At 31.0% G+C, this 16382-nt stretch overlaps 1 protein-coding gene across 1 annotated transcript in view; it reads right to left on the bottom strand.

The window, feature by feature from the left end:
- Positions 1-16382, bottom strand: part of ctnnbl1 (catenin, beta like 1) — a 59952-nt gene that overhangs the window by 43427 nt on the left and 143 nt on the right. Inside the window, exons 2-8 of the mRNA XM_051097383.1 lie at positions 13485-13673; positions 10870-10976; positions 10627-10766; positions 9074-9171; positions 7723-7816; positions 3753-3844; positions 1632-1704 (exon numbers count right to left, since the gene is read on the bottom strand). Of these exons, the coding sequence (XP_050953340.1) occupies positions 1632-1704; positions 3753-3844; positions 7723-7816; positions 9074-9171; positions 10627-10766; positions 10870-10976; positions 13485-13673 (793 nt within the window). The remainder of the gene's footprint in view (positions 1-1631; positions 1705-3752; positions 3845-7722; positions 7817-9073; positions 9172-10626; positions 10767-10869; positions 10977-13484; positions 13674-16382) is intronic.

Below are 16382 nucleotides of genomic sequence, written 5' to 3'. Positions count from 1 at the left end.
CACAGCATGAGCAATGCACACAACGATGAAAAATGCTTGGTTTTTACTCAAAAAGAGTTTTATTTTTCCCAAATTCAGTGTATGGTTTTTTTTTTATTATTGTAATCAAAATTTGACTATCAAAAAGCAGTGTAATCTGCTTCAAAAAGCTTTAAATAAAAAAAATGTTAATTTTTTTTTTATTGCCATACCAGCATCTTATCGTATTTAACTTATAGCCGTTATTTATAAAATAACTAACAAACTAGTAAAGAAAAATTAACAGACTATGCTAAATTTGCATTAAAATTAAGCATTATCAATGACCTTTGTAAAAATGTTAATAAAGAAAAAAAGAAGAAAGAAAGAAAAATAAATAAATAAATAAATAAATAAATAAATAAAAAGCCTTCTATAAAAGATTTTATAAAGACATTGTGCTTAACTCATAGAAATCAAGCATTAACAATATATTTTAAAAGTTATGTGAATAAAAAAAAAAAAACTATAAAAGAATAAACAAAAATAATTAAAGATATATACATTTTTTTGCGAAGATTTAAGCACATTGTGCTTAATTGTCACGAAAATTTAACATTACCAAAAAACTTGAAACAATAACGTTACTAAAATAAAACTAAAAATGTTAATAAATAAATAAAAAATAACTGTTTAAATTAAAACATGGACAATAAATGTATGATTTTCCTTAAAGAAATTATATTTCTAAATTGTATTATCACTACTACTACTTTGAAACGTAGAGTAAAATCAGCAATATATCAGTCACTCTGCTCTCTAAATATCAGCATTGGCTATAAGCTTCTTTTGAAACATCACAATTTTCCTTGTTGCATTTATAAATTATGCAGTTATTATTTAGAATGGATATGCAAGTTATGTGCATAAAAATATGGCAACCCTAAAATGGGCAATCCAAGACATCAGTGAGGTTGTTTCTTCATTAGATTTGGAGAAAAGTAGCATTACATCACTTGCCAATGGATGTGCTGCAGTGAATGGGTGCCGTCAGAATGAGAGTCCATCAATTAACATCTTGAGTAGCCAAAAGCTGTGTGCTTTTGTTTTTAAGTTCAAACTTTTGCTTTTGCTGAAATACAAGTTCATAATATTGCTTTCTCCAGTAAAATAGTTGTATGGTCTGAATCAGGAGAGAAATCTGCAAAGATCAAACACTGTTTACAAGCCAAAACGGTTAGAAAAATCTTAATGATAGATTTGTTTCTTAGAAATATGCCGCTTTTCACTTGTCAAGAAGTTAACTGATGGACTGGAGTGGTGTGGATTACTTGTGGATTATTGTGATGTTTTTAATCAGCTGTTTGGACTCTCATTCTGACGGCACCCATTAACTGTAGAGCATCTATTGGTGAGCAAGTGGTGTGATGCTACATTTCTCCAAATCTGACCAAGAGTCAAACTCTTCTACATCTTGGACGGCCAGAGGCGGAGGGAAAATCCTGCGAATTTTCATTTTTGGGTAACTATTCCTTTAAAAAGGAATGTTGCTACGTCATTATTTTCAACAACGAGCTTGTAATAATTCACTAGCATGAATGCAATTCACTGGAGTCTGTAATAAACCCATGCACAGAGCCAATCAAAGCAATCAGTCTCTTATTTTTACTTACTGTCATTGTTTTGCAGCAGGATAGCCAGTATTTCACTGCAGTACAGCTTATTGGCATCAAAAGGCATCTTGGCCTGTTTGGGAACACAACAAACACACAATTTCAATGGCTTTGGCAGTAGCATCCCATTCGATCCGTGTGCCGTCTTCTCTATTGTCAGTGTAATTGCTGGTGTGCTGGATTCATGGAAGTCTTCAGGGAGCATTAAGACTCGAACAGCATGACGCTCTTATTCCAGCAGCCAGTGGTAAATCTGAGGAGGATTTCACCTCACGTGGATAAAAGACAGTGTGAATCGTGGCAGCGGGCCTACAGCTCTTATGAAAATCTCAAATCCAGCTCAAAAAAATAAAAAATGATCGAGTTAAACCCATCATAACGTACAGCCAACTTCACACCAGCTGACACTGTCTGTTCACTTCAAGGAAAAAAAGACTTAAGTTATTTTAAAATATATATATATCTCATGCTTGACTTTTGACTTAAAGGTGAAGTGTGTAATTCTTTTGATGTCTATCCCAGTTTAATGTGCAGAGTCATCTCTGAGTAAGCTACTCAGTTAAATATAGAGTAAAATAAGTGAAAGCACTAATGCATAAATAAATCAATACAAGAATGCAAAAATAAATTAAATAAATGGCTAAATAAATGAAGAATGCATAAATCAATGCAAGAATTCATAAATAAATGCATAAATGCTTAAATGTCTAAATAAAGAATTGCAAAAAATAAAGAAATGCATAAATGATTGCACAAATAAATCAATGCAATAATGCATAAACAAATGCAGAAATCAATGCAAGAATGGATAAATAAATGCATAAATGCTTAAATGTCTAAATAAAGAACTGCAAAATTAAAGTAATGCGTAAATGAATGCTTAAGTAAATTAATGCAAAAATGCAAAAATGAATGCATAAATGATTCAATGCAAGAATGCATAAATGTCTAAACAAAGAACTGCAATATTAAAGTAATGTGTAAATGAATGCTTATATAAATTCATGCAAAAATGCATAAATTAATCCACAAAACAATGCAAGAATGCATGAATGCATAAATGTCTAAGTACATAAATGCAAAAATAAAGAAAAGCATAAATAAATGGATAAATGCATAAATGCTTAAATATATCAAAGAACTGCAAAAATAAAATAACGCAAAATGAATGCACAAAAAAAAAAAAAAAAAAAAAAAATCAATGCAATAATGCATAAACGCATAAATGAATGCATAAATAAATCAATGCAAGAATGCATAAGTAAATGCATGAATGCTTAAATGTCTAAATAAATTGCAAAAAATAAAGAAATGCATTAATAAAAGCACAAATAAATCAATGCAATAATGCATAAACGAATGCAGAAATCAGTGCAAGAATGGATAAATAAATGCATAAATGTTTAAATGTCTAAATACAGTACTGCAAAATTAAAGTAATGTGTAAGTAAATTAATGCAAAAATGCATAAATGAATCCACAAATCAATGCAAGAATGCATAAATGAATGCATAAATATCTAAGTAAATAAATGCAAAAAAAAAAAAGCATAAATGCTTAAATAAATGTCTAAAAGAATTGCAAAAAAAAAAAAAAAAAAAAAAAAAAGCGTAAATGAATGCATTAAATTAATGCAAAAAAAAAAAAAAAAAAACAATGCAATAATGCATAAATGAATGCATAAATAAATCAATTCAAGAATGCATTAATGCATAAACGCTTAAATGTCTAAATAAATTGCAAAAAATAAAGAAATGCATTAATAAAAGCACAAATAATCAATTCAATAATGCAGAAATCAATGCAAGAATGGATAAATGAATGACCAACCAACCAGACTCAGACTGGCTGAATGTCTGTGCCAAGTCTAGTGGATGTGGTTTGAAAACTTTTTCCCAGGGTTTGGTCACTTTAGAGATTTTGGTAGTTTTGTACAATAACAGTATATTGGTTTGTCAAGCCAAAATATTACTCAGCCAAACCCCATTATTCGTTTTTCATTTATGAGCACACTACATTCATAAATACAACAGGATCCATCAGTGAATGGAGTTTCACAGCTCTAATGGGCTGTTGTGTTCCATTAGCAGTGATGTTACCTGTGACGGATGGCTGTCTTACCTTGATCCTCTTCAGCAGCCACTGCATCAAACCCTGCTGGGCTGCTTCTGTACACAGACCGGGACGAAACTCGGCCATGTTCTCAATCACAGCTGCCATAGAAAGACAGAGAGATCTACTGTTACTGTAAGTCCAAGCTTTTCACACACACACATGCTTTTGTGGATCGTGTGTTGTGTTATGACCTAGTTTTTGAAGCTTCTGCTTCACCTAGTTGCCATGATTATTGATGGAGACACTGCAGTGAGAACAGAACACACTCACTCGACACATGAATGCATGAAACACAACGCTTATTTGACATCCGGTCCAGATAGAAACCAGGACTTGATAGTAAGGACAACCTGATGATCTGAGGTTTGAGCCGTTCCCTACGTTGTCAGATGAGTTTACATAAGTGTAATGTTGTGCAAAAAAGCAAATGACCGTCTGGTTTGGACAAGCATTAAGAAATTTAAAAACTCCTGTTCAATTCTTGTGAATTTCATTACATGAATGTGTAATATATAAATAAATAATAAATGTATAAAATACACATTTATTTATTTAAGCTTTTGTTCATGCATTTTTATGTGTTTACGTACGCGCTATTTTTTTTACATTTACGCATTTACGCGTTTACGCAAAAGGATTTATTTCTGTGTTTATGCATTTTTATTTATGCATTTATGCATTTTCATTTATGCATTTAAGCATTTATATATGTGTTAATATATAAGTTTTTATAAACAAAAATGCAACAATATAATAAATAAATATAAATAATAAAAATACACAAATAAAAATGCAGAAATGCAGAAATAAATCCTTTTGCGTAAATGTAAAAAAATAGTGCATACATAAATACATAACGCATAAATAAATGTATAAATAAATGCTTTAACACAAATAAATCCTTAATAAATGCTTAAATGTATTAATCCTAAATTTGCATAATACATAAAAATCATATAAATAAATAAATAAATCATTAAATGCTTTATTGCATAAATGAAAGTTTTATACATTTTTAAACACATAAATAAATCCTTAAATGCATAAAGGCAGAAATAAATAATTTTGCATAAATGTAAAAAATAAAGTGCATAAATAAATACATAAATAAAAGTAAATCTTTAAATGAAAAACAAAAGTATAAACAAAATTTTGCTTAAATGCTTAAAGACATGCATCGTTTAATGAATGCATGATTAAATCCATAAACAATTTATGGATCAAAACCATAAATCCTAAATTGCATAAATAAATACATAAATAAAATCACATCAATGAATAAACAGATAAATAAATGCTCGAATAAATGCATAAATCCTTAAATGCATAAATAAACGCATAAGCACAAAAAAAATGCATAAATAAATGCGTTAAAAAAATAAATTAAGACTCAGAATATGATGTGGGTATACAATGAAACATTTTGATGGTGCATGTACAAAATACACATTTATTTTATTTTTACATAATTTATTAACTTATAAACTTGCAGTTTGGGTGAACTATTGCTTTAATAAAAAAAATTCTTTGCTTCTGACACCATTTAAAAATAGGTTGTTAAAAAAAGCAAATATGTATATAAAAAAAAAAAAAAAAACTGCTTTCGCCTCAGGGGCTGAGAAAATGTCACCAGCATGAGTAAAAATCTGAACTACCGCCCGGACCAGCAGAGAAAAAAAAAAAACATCATTGTGGAGCCCGGGACGCACAAAAAGATGGAAAGAGCAAGCGGAGCGAACAGCTCTATATGACACATCACAAGGGAGTTTGAGACTCATCTGTATTATAAAAGACTCTGAGGACACCTGATAACTCAATCAGAGGCATGATGGGAGAAAAATCTCAAAGCGATGAGTGGGAGGAAAAGAGAGAGAGAGAAAGAGAGAAAGAGAGAGAGAGAGAGAGAGAGGGAGAGAGGGTGCGAAATCTCATGAGGAAGGGAAAGAGATTACACAAGAACTGGAACGGCAGAGGAAGACGGGGAAAGAGGAAGACATGGAGGAAATGTGCCGTTTAAATCCGTTCAGTCAGACCATTTATCTCTCTCTGCAGCTGAACAGGATCTTTCCAGAACCAAACCTACAAACGCAAGCCAGACGCAGTATCTCCAACACGCAAACAGCTTTAAATGAGCATTCAGGCATTTTCTCCCCTCATAAAAAGACGTTTGTTTTATTTTAGCCATGTTTATACACAAGGTATGGAATAATTAAGATTTTAATGTTTTTGAAAGAAGTCTCTTAATCTTCCCAGGGCTGCATTTGTTTGATCAAAAATATAGGAAAAACATAAAAATCGTGAAATATTATTACAATTTAAAATGGCCATTTATTATGTGAATATCTCTTAAAATGTAATTTATTTCTGTGATCAAAGCTGAATTTTTAGTATCATAACTCCAGGCTTCAGGGTCACAAGATCCTTCAGAAATCAATCTAATATGCTGATTTGCTGCTCAAGAAACATTTCTGATTATTATCATATTTAACAGTTGTGCTCCTGAATATTTTTGCTGAAACTGTGATGCATTTTATTTTTCAGGATTATTTGATGAATAAACATTTAAAAGCATTTATTTGAAATTGATTAGTTTCTGTAACATTATGAATGTCTATACTGTCACTTTTGATTAATTTAATTCATCCCTGCTGAGTAAAAGTATCATTTCATTTCATATGTTAATTTAGAGGTGGGTAAACCTGAAACAGGCATTTTCACTGAACACAAATACACAGTTGTGCTCATAAATGTCATTTACTTGCTACAAAGCGTCTCAAAAATTATCTGAATATTTTTAATTCCAAACCAGAAACCACAGTGTTTACCTGTTGCTTGTAGAATAAATAAATAATTATTACTATTAAATTATATGTAATGACACAAAATAATTGTTACAAGTCACTGCATTTACATTTATGCATTTGGCAGATGTTTTTATCTAAATCGACTTGCATTGCAATCAAGGTATTCATTTTATCAGCTCATGCATTATCTAAAAAATTAAAAATAAATAAACCCATAACTTTGGTATTAATAGCATTATGCTTTACTGTTTAAGCTACAGGAATACTGTTTTTCATAACTCCTGAAAAAATACTCTGGAAAAAAAACAAAAAAAAACTCGTTGAATATTTTTCAAAGGCAGACTTGGCTAAATCAAAGTTTAGCTGTCACTTCTTGTAGAAAAAAAATCATTATTATTATTATTATTATTAAATAATTTATAATTACACAAAATAATTGATTTATGGCATTGCATTTACATTCATGCATTTGGCTGACGCTTCTATCTAAATCGACTTGCATTGCAATCAAGGTATTCATTTTAATCAGTTCATGCATTATCTAAAAAATTAAAAATAAATAAACCCACAAATCAATTTTCTAGAATTCTATTTAAAGTAAATGCAAAGAATTCTGGAAAAACTCAAATTTATCACAGTTTCTACAAAAATATGGAGTGTCATAACTGTTTTCAACATTGATAATAATCAGAAATGCTTCCTGAGCATCAATTCAGCATATCAGAATGATTTCTGAAGGATCATGTGACACTGAAGACTGGAGTAATGATGATAAAAAAATTCAGCTTTGGTCACAGAAATAAATTAAATTTTAATATATATTCAAACAGAAAACACTAATTTTAAATTGTAATAATTTTTCACAATTTTACTGTATTTACTGTATTTTTTAATTCAAATAAATGCAGCCTTGGTGAGCAGGAAATATACTGATAATCAAATGAAAAAAACTCATTTTACTAAATTTTGTTTTACTATTTTGTAAACATTTCATACTATTAATATATACTATTAATTTATTAATTAAATATTTATTTAGTGAAATATATTGTAAAATAATTTAAATCAAAACTAAAGCTGGTAGGTAAATCAGACTCCAGCCAATGTGATTAAAGCCCGATCTACAGGCTAGTTCATGTGTGTGGTGTTTAGTTGGTTATTGTGCGACTTACCCAAAGTGTTGTAAACGCCATCAGCTTCCTCCTTCACCGTCTCGTCCAAACGCTCCATATTCTGTACCATGAGAGCAACAACCTGACCCTCCAACTACACAAACAGATTAAAAAAAAAACATTTAAAAAACATGTAGGATTTTATTTAAGCTAATGCTAGAAAATCACACAAATCAGGCTTTTAACTAAATTTAGACAAAACCTGTAAAATAATGTACAAATGTAAAATAAAACAATTTACTATGAGCTCCATTTACTGATTATCAGTATATTCTGCTCATTAAGGCTGTATTTATTTGATTAAAAATACAGTAAATACAGCAAAATTTTGAAATATTTTTCCAGTTTAAAATAACTGTTTTCTATGTGAATCTATGTTAAAATGTAATTTATTTCTGTGATCAAATCTGAATTTTCAGCATCATTACTCCAGTCTTTCGTGTCACATGATCCTTCAGAAATAATTCTAATATGCTGATTTGCTGCTCAAAAAAACATTTCTAATTATTATAAATTTTAAAAACAGTTGTGCTGCACAACATTTTTTTTTGTAAATCACGATACATTTTATTTTTATAAGTTCAAAAGAACATCATTTATTTGAAACGGAAATCTTCTGCAACATCATAAACGTCATTACTGTCACTTTTGAACAATTTAATACATTCCTGTCGAATTTTAGTGTTTATTTTCATTTAGAGGTGGGTAAATCTGAAAACAAATATAAAGTATAAATATATCATATCATAAATATCTGGTTTACTTGCTACAAAGTGTCTCGAAATTCCGATTATTCTTAATGGCAAACTTGGAAAATCCATTGTTTATATGTTGCTTGTAGTTTGTTAAATAAATAATATATTACATAATATACATTTCTTAAATATATAATATATACTGCATATAAATATATACACACACACATACAAAGCCCTATTTTGTTCCCTGTTTGTTGAGCTGCCATATAAACAGCTACTCAGATGTATAAATGCGTTTGCTTGGTTGCACAACACAAATACTAAACGGCAGCAATCAGACGCATGCGGTTCAATCAACCTCTGATTGTTCACAAGCGCTTCCTGTTTCCTCTGCTCCATCTGACACAAGCCGTCTGATTGCACAACCTCAACGGTAGTCTGGATATTAACGTCGTCTCTCTCCGCTTCTCTTGCAAACATCAGGCCCAATACGAGGCTAGTATTTCTCGCAGCAGTAATTCATGTCATTTTCTCATAATAATCTCATTGTGCCGCTGGACCGTGACCCGCTAACGCTGGTGAATCAGCCCGTAATCTCCTGTAACACCACTGATGATGTGTATTCTTTGATTATTAAATAAATGTATTCTTACCAGAGCGTCGACGAGCACCTCGGCCCCCTCCTCGCTCTCATGAAGCGTGTCGATGTCTGTCAGTTCCTGCAGGAGATCCACCACCGCGATGCTGATATGTGACTCACGTTAAGGACTTACAATATTGACCAACTGCTGAACACAAAAGATGATGAGCATATTTTACATGGGGATGCGCAATACAGAAATTTTGGCAGATACCGATATTCTTTTATTTTTTTGTGGTCAATAATGTTTTTTTGTTTGTTTACATGCAATAAGCAATATATATATATATATATATATATATATATATGCTACTGCTCAAACGTTTTGGGGGTGAAGACATGAAAGACATTGAATAATATTATTAATATTTTATAATATTATTATAAATCGTATAAATATTAATCATATTTTCTAGAATTCTATTTGAAGTAAATGCTGTTCTTTTAACTTTCTACTCAAAGAATCCTGGAAAAAATAACATTTACCACAGTTGCCACAGAAATATAGAGCATCACAACTGTTTTCAACATTGATAATAATCAGAAATGCTTCCTGAGCAGCAAATCAGCATATTAGAATGATTTCTGAAGGATCATGCGACACTGAAGACTGGAGTAATGATGCTGAAAATTCAGCTTTGATCACAGCAATAAATTACATTTTAATATATATTCACGTAGAAAACACTTATTTTAAATTGTAATAATTTTCCACAATTTTACTGTATTTACTGTATTTTTTAATCAAATAAATGCTGCCTTGGTGAGCAGAAAATATACTGATAATCAGTAAATGAAAATACTATCATATTCACAACATTAAATATTTTTACTAAATTTTGTCTGATTATTTTGTGAACATTTTATATATATTATTCTGTATTAAATATTGTATATTTTATTAAATATATTGTGAAATACTTTAAATTAAACAAATGCAGTTTTGAATCACACTGACCCCAAACTTTTGAAAGGTAGTGTATATTTTTGCTGTTATGCCTAATAACTAATATTTATTTTTGTTATGGTTATTTAGATGACGGTTTTTGTGTTATGACTGTTATAACAGCTTTCTTATATATCCAAATTTTTAATATACATATTTTAATGGCTAATAACTATTTCCTTTTTTATAGATAATAACTAATATTTTTCATGACTGATTAACAATATGATTGCTTATAGAAATTTAAATAAATATATATTTTATATAGTGAACTTTCAATCCAGAACTGAAAAAATATATATATTTAAAATTCAAATAAAATATTTGTAATATTTTTGAAAAGATTTTGCATACCTTTAAATCTTTTGATACAAGGGAAAAAAATAAAAATTAGCAAATATTTAGGCTCTACTAAATTAATTAATGTAAATATAATGAGTAAATGTTAAATAAAAATGCCAATACATAGTGCATCCCTACATAGCATGTAATTACTAATTTAACTAACTTGCGAATATTAAAAGTATCTTTTTATTGAGCACTGGTGTTTCTTATGGTGTTATTATATCACTGTGATTTCCATTTTACAAAAATGATCTTTTGAGGTTTCTGAAGGATATCAGTGTTGTCGTGGCTGAGGAGGCCGAGCAGAGAGTGAACGGCGTTCAGCTCCACCAGCAGGTGATAGAGCTCTGGAATAGTTGCAATGACGTGCATCTCCTGGATGATGTCATTCAGGTCAAGCTCCGCCTCCATGAACCTGCCAACAACAGAAGTGAGGTCACATGTCTCTGTCTGAATCTCATTTCATTTTTAAAATGAATGGTGGGACTTAAAAACAGTTTAAATGGAGTTAGACTCACTTCTCAGGGTTGTCAGGAAACTTGATCCTCAGCTCCTGGTTTTTGTAAGATCTCTTCTCAAAGGTCAGGATCATTTTCTTCACTGTGCTCTCATCCACAGGCTCGCCCTAGTAACACACAGCAGGACAGAATGTCAAAGGTCACACATGTAGAGACCAGTGTGCCTCTGAATTACATAAGACCTCCTTTTTTCAAGGTCAATATACTATTTTATACACCTAAAGGTGCACTACTGTTGACAGTTATGCACATTTTTTACAGCACATTTAAATGTTTTGATGAAGCTCTAGTGTAATTGGTATTTATAAAACCTATGCAAAACAGTGCAAATTTTTAATATTGGCAATAACACCACATTCATATAATAAAAATATGTACTGGTTAAAACAGACTAATGGTGGTAATAAATATTAAATATTTTACTATTACTGGTGCCAAAATAAGTTAATAAAAATTAAAACTAATTAATTTATAATTACACAATTATTTGATTATTTATTTAATTATTTGATTATAAATCAGAAAATATGAAAACTTTGTGTTTAAAAACAGGTTAAACAAACATTTACAATATTAGCAATCGAATTGGTTAATATGTTATTATTATTAATATTATTAAAAATACATCTAAATTATTTAGAATTATTGGTTATAAGTCATAAAATATGAAAAACTGTATTTTGTGTTTAAAACCAGGTTACCCTGCAAATATATATTATAGTGTTGTCACGATACTGGAATTTCTAACTTCGATACGATACCTTGAAAAATATCGATATTCGATACCATTTTCGATACCACGAAAACTGCCACAATATTAAGGGGGTACTTTTTTTTTCATTTAAAGATAAATATAACAAATCTAGAACGTGACAATGAGGTATATTTTACATGAACAAAAATGTTTTGAGGTGCTACACTGCTACAGCCCTGTTCAGCTTCTTCGCTTCATTTGAGTTTGCGTCATACTTTCTTTGCTGTTCAAATACAGCTTGTAGTGTAGGTTGTGAGCGTGTTGTTTTTGTTGCAGGTTGAGTCTTATCTTCTTTCTGGTGCCAAACTTTAATAAACTTTTTTGTTTTGTTTTGTTTTTAGACCACACTTTTAAAATGAACTGAACTATCTAACTAATCTTAGAACTTAAGCTAACGGTAATAGATATTTGTTAACATTAGTTAACATGAATAAACAGTGAAAAATACTTCCAAAACATTTATTAATCTTAGTTAAAAGTTAATTTAAACTAACATTTACTAATACATGAACTAATTAAAATCCAAAGTTCTATCTGTTAATATTTTTTTCATTGGACCAGAGCTAACATGATCCGTTGTCTTTTTATTACCTACCGTTATCAAAGATCAAAATATACTGTAACTTAATGCATTGCTCATCGTTCATAAATGCTGGTTAATACATTAAAATTATCTGATGAACAGATTTTAATGCCGGATTCACAGATAATCACTGATCCACGCATCCAAACGTGCGTGCATCACACGCGAAAACAATGCTCAGTTGCTCGCTGGATCGACATCAAGACAAATTGCAGAATTTAAGTAATAATTTATTACTTTAATTAATAAATTAAATAGGCAAGTTGATTTACATTAAATGTAGCAACAGAGCTTAGTGCTCTGATTAGAGCTCAGATTTTAGTGCTATAAATCCGTTTGTCCTTTGAAACTTCTGCGTCTTCATTGAGAGTGCGGGTCATGGTTGCTTAGCAACGGCAGACGCCACAGAAGAACAAGCTACAGAGCGCTTTGGAAAGAAGGAGAAATTGGTGCGCCAGCATTTTCCACGCGTTTTTAGGCGCGATATGTGAACGGCCCCTTTTAACCAGAGCCAATGAGACGAGACAGACACTGCGGTCACGTGTGGTGTTTGTCAACGCGCCTTTGGAGGGAAATGAAAGTGACAGCTGGGCTAGTATCGGTATATCAATACTTCGGGAAATTAGTATTGGTACCGTTCAGATATTTCAGTATCGATATTTATCGAAATATCGATATTTTTGACAACACTAATATATTAGCAAACAAACTGTTATTGGTCAAATTTATTATTATTATTATTTATTTATTTATTTATTTACATTAATATTAATATTGGCACAAGACTAAAAGAAAAAAACACAAATACTGAACAATAAATCTAAATGTTTTTGTAATTACACAAAACAAATACTGGTTATATAACACAAATATGTGTTAAAAAAAAGTTAAACAGTATAAATTACATATGTGTTAATCACACACAAATATAGTACAGCATAACTGTTTTTTAATTGAATTGCTAAATAAGGACCTTATAGATTTTACGACATTATTATTACTGCATTATCTTGACAAAAGCTGTTTTGAAACTTTTTTTTTTTGCATTGTAAAGAGCATGAAATAAAACTTAATTTGACTAAAACCTAATTGCTGATATTATTAAATGTATTAAATATTATTCAATTGATTTTTATTAAATACAATTATACTGGCATAAAACAGTCTACCAGTAGTGTATTATTCACCTATCCAGAGAGTACATTTGTGTTTACCAGTCAAGGGAACTTTAACCTCCTTGTTGCATATAAAATAACCCCATATGAGGTCACGTCTCACCTCTGGATCTTCTCCATCCTGATCCATCAGTCTCTCCAGGATCTTCTCCCCATCTTCTCCTGTCTGCTCCTCACTGTCCGGCTCTGATCTCACCAGCACCCGTCCGGTGTCTCGGCCCGCCGTCTTCTGTTTGCTTCTGGACTCCTCATGGCTGTCTTGATCTCTGGGTCTCTTGGCACCTCGGTCAGGCTAAAAAGAGAAGATTTCAGATGACTGTGAAGCTGAGACGGATTCAGACGGTCCATCTGACCGTGACAGACTATTCTCAGATTCATACAACAGGGATCGCACACATCTGCATCAAAGACATCAACACTCACAACTCAATGCAAATCCATAATAGCTAGATAACATAAAAAAGATGATTTGCCACTATGACTAGAAAACCTTCTTATTAATGTTTAAAAAAAATACACTGTCATAATTGTTGATCTTACCTAATGCAAATTAAATCTGAGCCTGGACCACGAAACCATTCATAAGTTGCACGGGTATATTTGTAGCAATAGCCAACAATACACTGTATGGGTCAAAATGCTAAATTTTTCTTTTATGCCAAAAATCATTAGGATATTAAATAAAGATGATGTCCCATGAAGATATTTTGTAAACTTCCTATCATAAATACATCAAAACTTAATTTTTGATTAGTAATATGCATTGCTAAGAACTTAATTTGAACAACTTTAAAGGTGATTTTCTCAATATTTAGAATTTTTTGCACCCTCAGATTCCAAATTTTCAAATAGTTGTCATATCCTATCTTATCCTTATTTATTCAGCTTTCAGATGATGTGTATGACCTTTATGACTGTTTTTGCGGTCACAAATAACCAATATTTTATGATTTATTATTATAAATAAAATTATTTTTTAGTAACACTTTTATTATTGGCATAATCAGACTGATATAATATTTTATGTTTTTTTCTTTGTTTTGGATAAAAATCATCTGATCAACTAATAAATATAAATGTAATGAACACATGTCAAACTAAAATCCTAAAATTATTAGACTAAAATCCTAATAAACCTTAGACACTCTGTTTCAAGAAACATCTACAGAAAATGTTATTTAGCTGCCAGTTTACAAAATTGAAAAACCTAAATACACTGTGTGCAGAATTATTAGGCATGTTGATAATCTGGTCATATTTTTTTTCCAAACACATTTTACCAATTCCAAACCACAACATTCTTAATAACTGCTATTAATTTTGTATTTAATCATTTGTAAGTGATATATAACTGTCCGTGAAGGCTGGAAGTGAAAAACTCCTTATATTCAGGTGTGCATAATTATTAGGCATGTTTTCTTTTACAGATAAAATGAGCCAAAAAAGATATTAAACCCAGACTGAAAAGTCCAAATTATTAAATGCCCATGAGAAGAATGCAATACTAATGCATTACAAGAATTTGCAACGTTAAGGCTTGACCATTGGACAGAGAAATGCTTGAGTCTGCGTGGTCAGAAAAAACAGGTGGAGAAGAAAAGATGCATGTTAACTGCAAAAGAATTAGGAATTAAGGTAAAGAATTAGGTGTGACACCATCAGGAACCGTTTAGTCTCCAGCGCCACCATTTTCCAGAACTGCAACCTACCTGGAGTCTTCAGAAGTGCAATGTGTCAGGTTCTCAGAGACTTTGCTTGGTAAAAAAATGCTAAAAAATGCCCCTGACTTAATAAGAATAACAAGCTGACGTGTTGTGAAATACATGAAAACAGTTTTTTTTTTAATTTTTTTTTTTATAGGCTTTATAGACAGATAAGTTGAGAGTGACTCTTGAAGGACAAGCATCACATCCTCTTGCACCTCTGATTCAAGAACTTATCTTCCAAAATCTGGAAGTAAGTTTTGGGAGTTCATTTTAGTCCATCTCTGCAAGTCAGACTTTTCAGGATAGGAGACTAAACATGAACTCCCAAAATGTACTGCCAGATTTTGGAAGATAAATTCTTGAATCAGAGGTACAAGAGGATGTGATGCTTGTCCTTCAAGAGTCACTCTCAACTCAACTTATCTAATTCTTCACCTTAATTCCTAATTCTTTTGCAGTTAACATGCATCTTTTCTTCTCCACCTGTTTTTTCTGACCATGCAGACTCAACAAGCATTTCTCTGTCCAATGGTCAAGCTTTAACTTTGCAAATTCTTGTAATGCATTAGTATTGCATTCTTCTCATGGGCATTTAATAATTTAGACTTTTCAGTCTGGGTTAAATATCTTTTTTGGCTCATTTTATCTGTAAAAGAAAACAGGCCTAATAATTATGCACACCTGAATATAAGGAGTTTTTCACTTCCAGCCTTCACGGACAGTTATATATCACATATAAATGATTAAATACAAAATTAACAGTAGTTATTAAGACTGATGTGGTTTAGAATTGGTAAAATGTGTTTGGAAAAAAAAATACGATCAGAATATCAACATGCCTAATAATTCTGCACACAGTGTATACGGTAAGTATTCAGTACCATGATATATCAAAGACCCAGCTAATACATCTCAGTACTATGGTACCACCACAGTACTTCTACTGTAGTTCAAGAAGGCACGACTGAAGCTATACAAAACCCAGATAAAATAAACACTTAATTTAATACCCTAAATAACAAATGAACTGAATAAGTGATTGTTTAAACATAAACAAACACTCAACATCCCGCATGCGTGTGTACTAGTTCAATAAATGATTAATTAGCACTTGTAGCTTCTTACAACAACCTTATACACACCCAAACCACTTGTAACAATTCAAAAGCTGTTTATTTCTGCATTAAATCACTTAAGTTTAAGATAATATTGACATTAGCAGCAGAACACATCAACCACTAATAAATTCATCCAAACAAAGCTCACGGAGAGACACAAGCGCATCAGTAACGTTA

The sequence above is a fragment of the Labeo rohita genome, chromosome 23 (assembly GCF_022985175.1).
Source record: "Labeo rohita strain BAU-BD-2019 chromosome 23, IGBB_LRoh.1.0, whole genome shotgun sequence".
Taxonomy (NCBI): domain Eukaryota; kingdom Metazoa; phylum Chordata; class Actinopteri; order Cypriniformes; family Cyprinidae; genus Labeo; species Labeo rohita.
The sequence above is the reverse complement of the archived record's forward strand: the minus strand, read 5'-3'. Positions and strand labels throughout refer to the sequence as shown.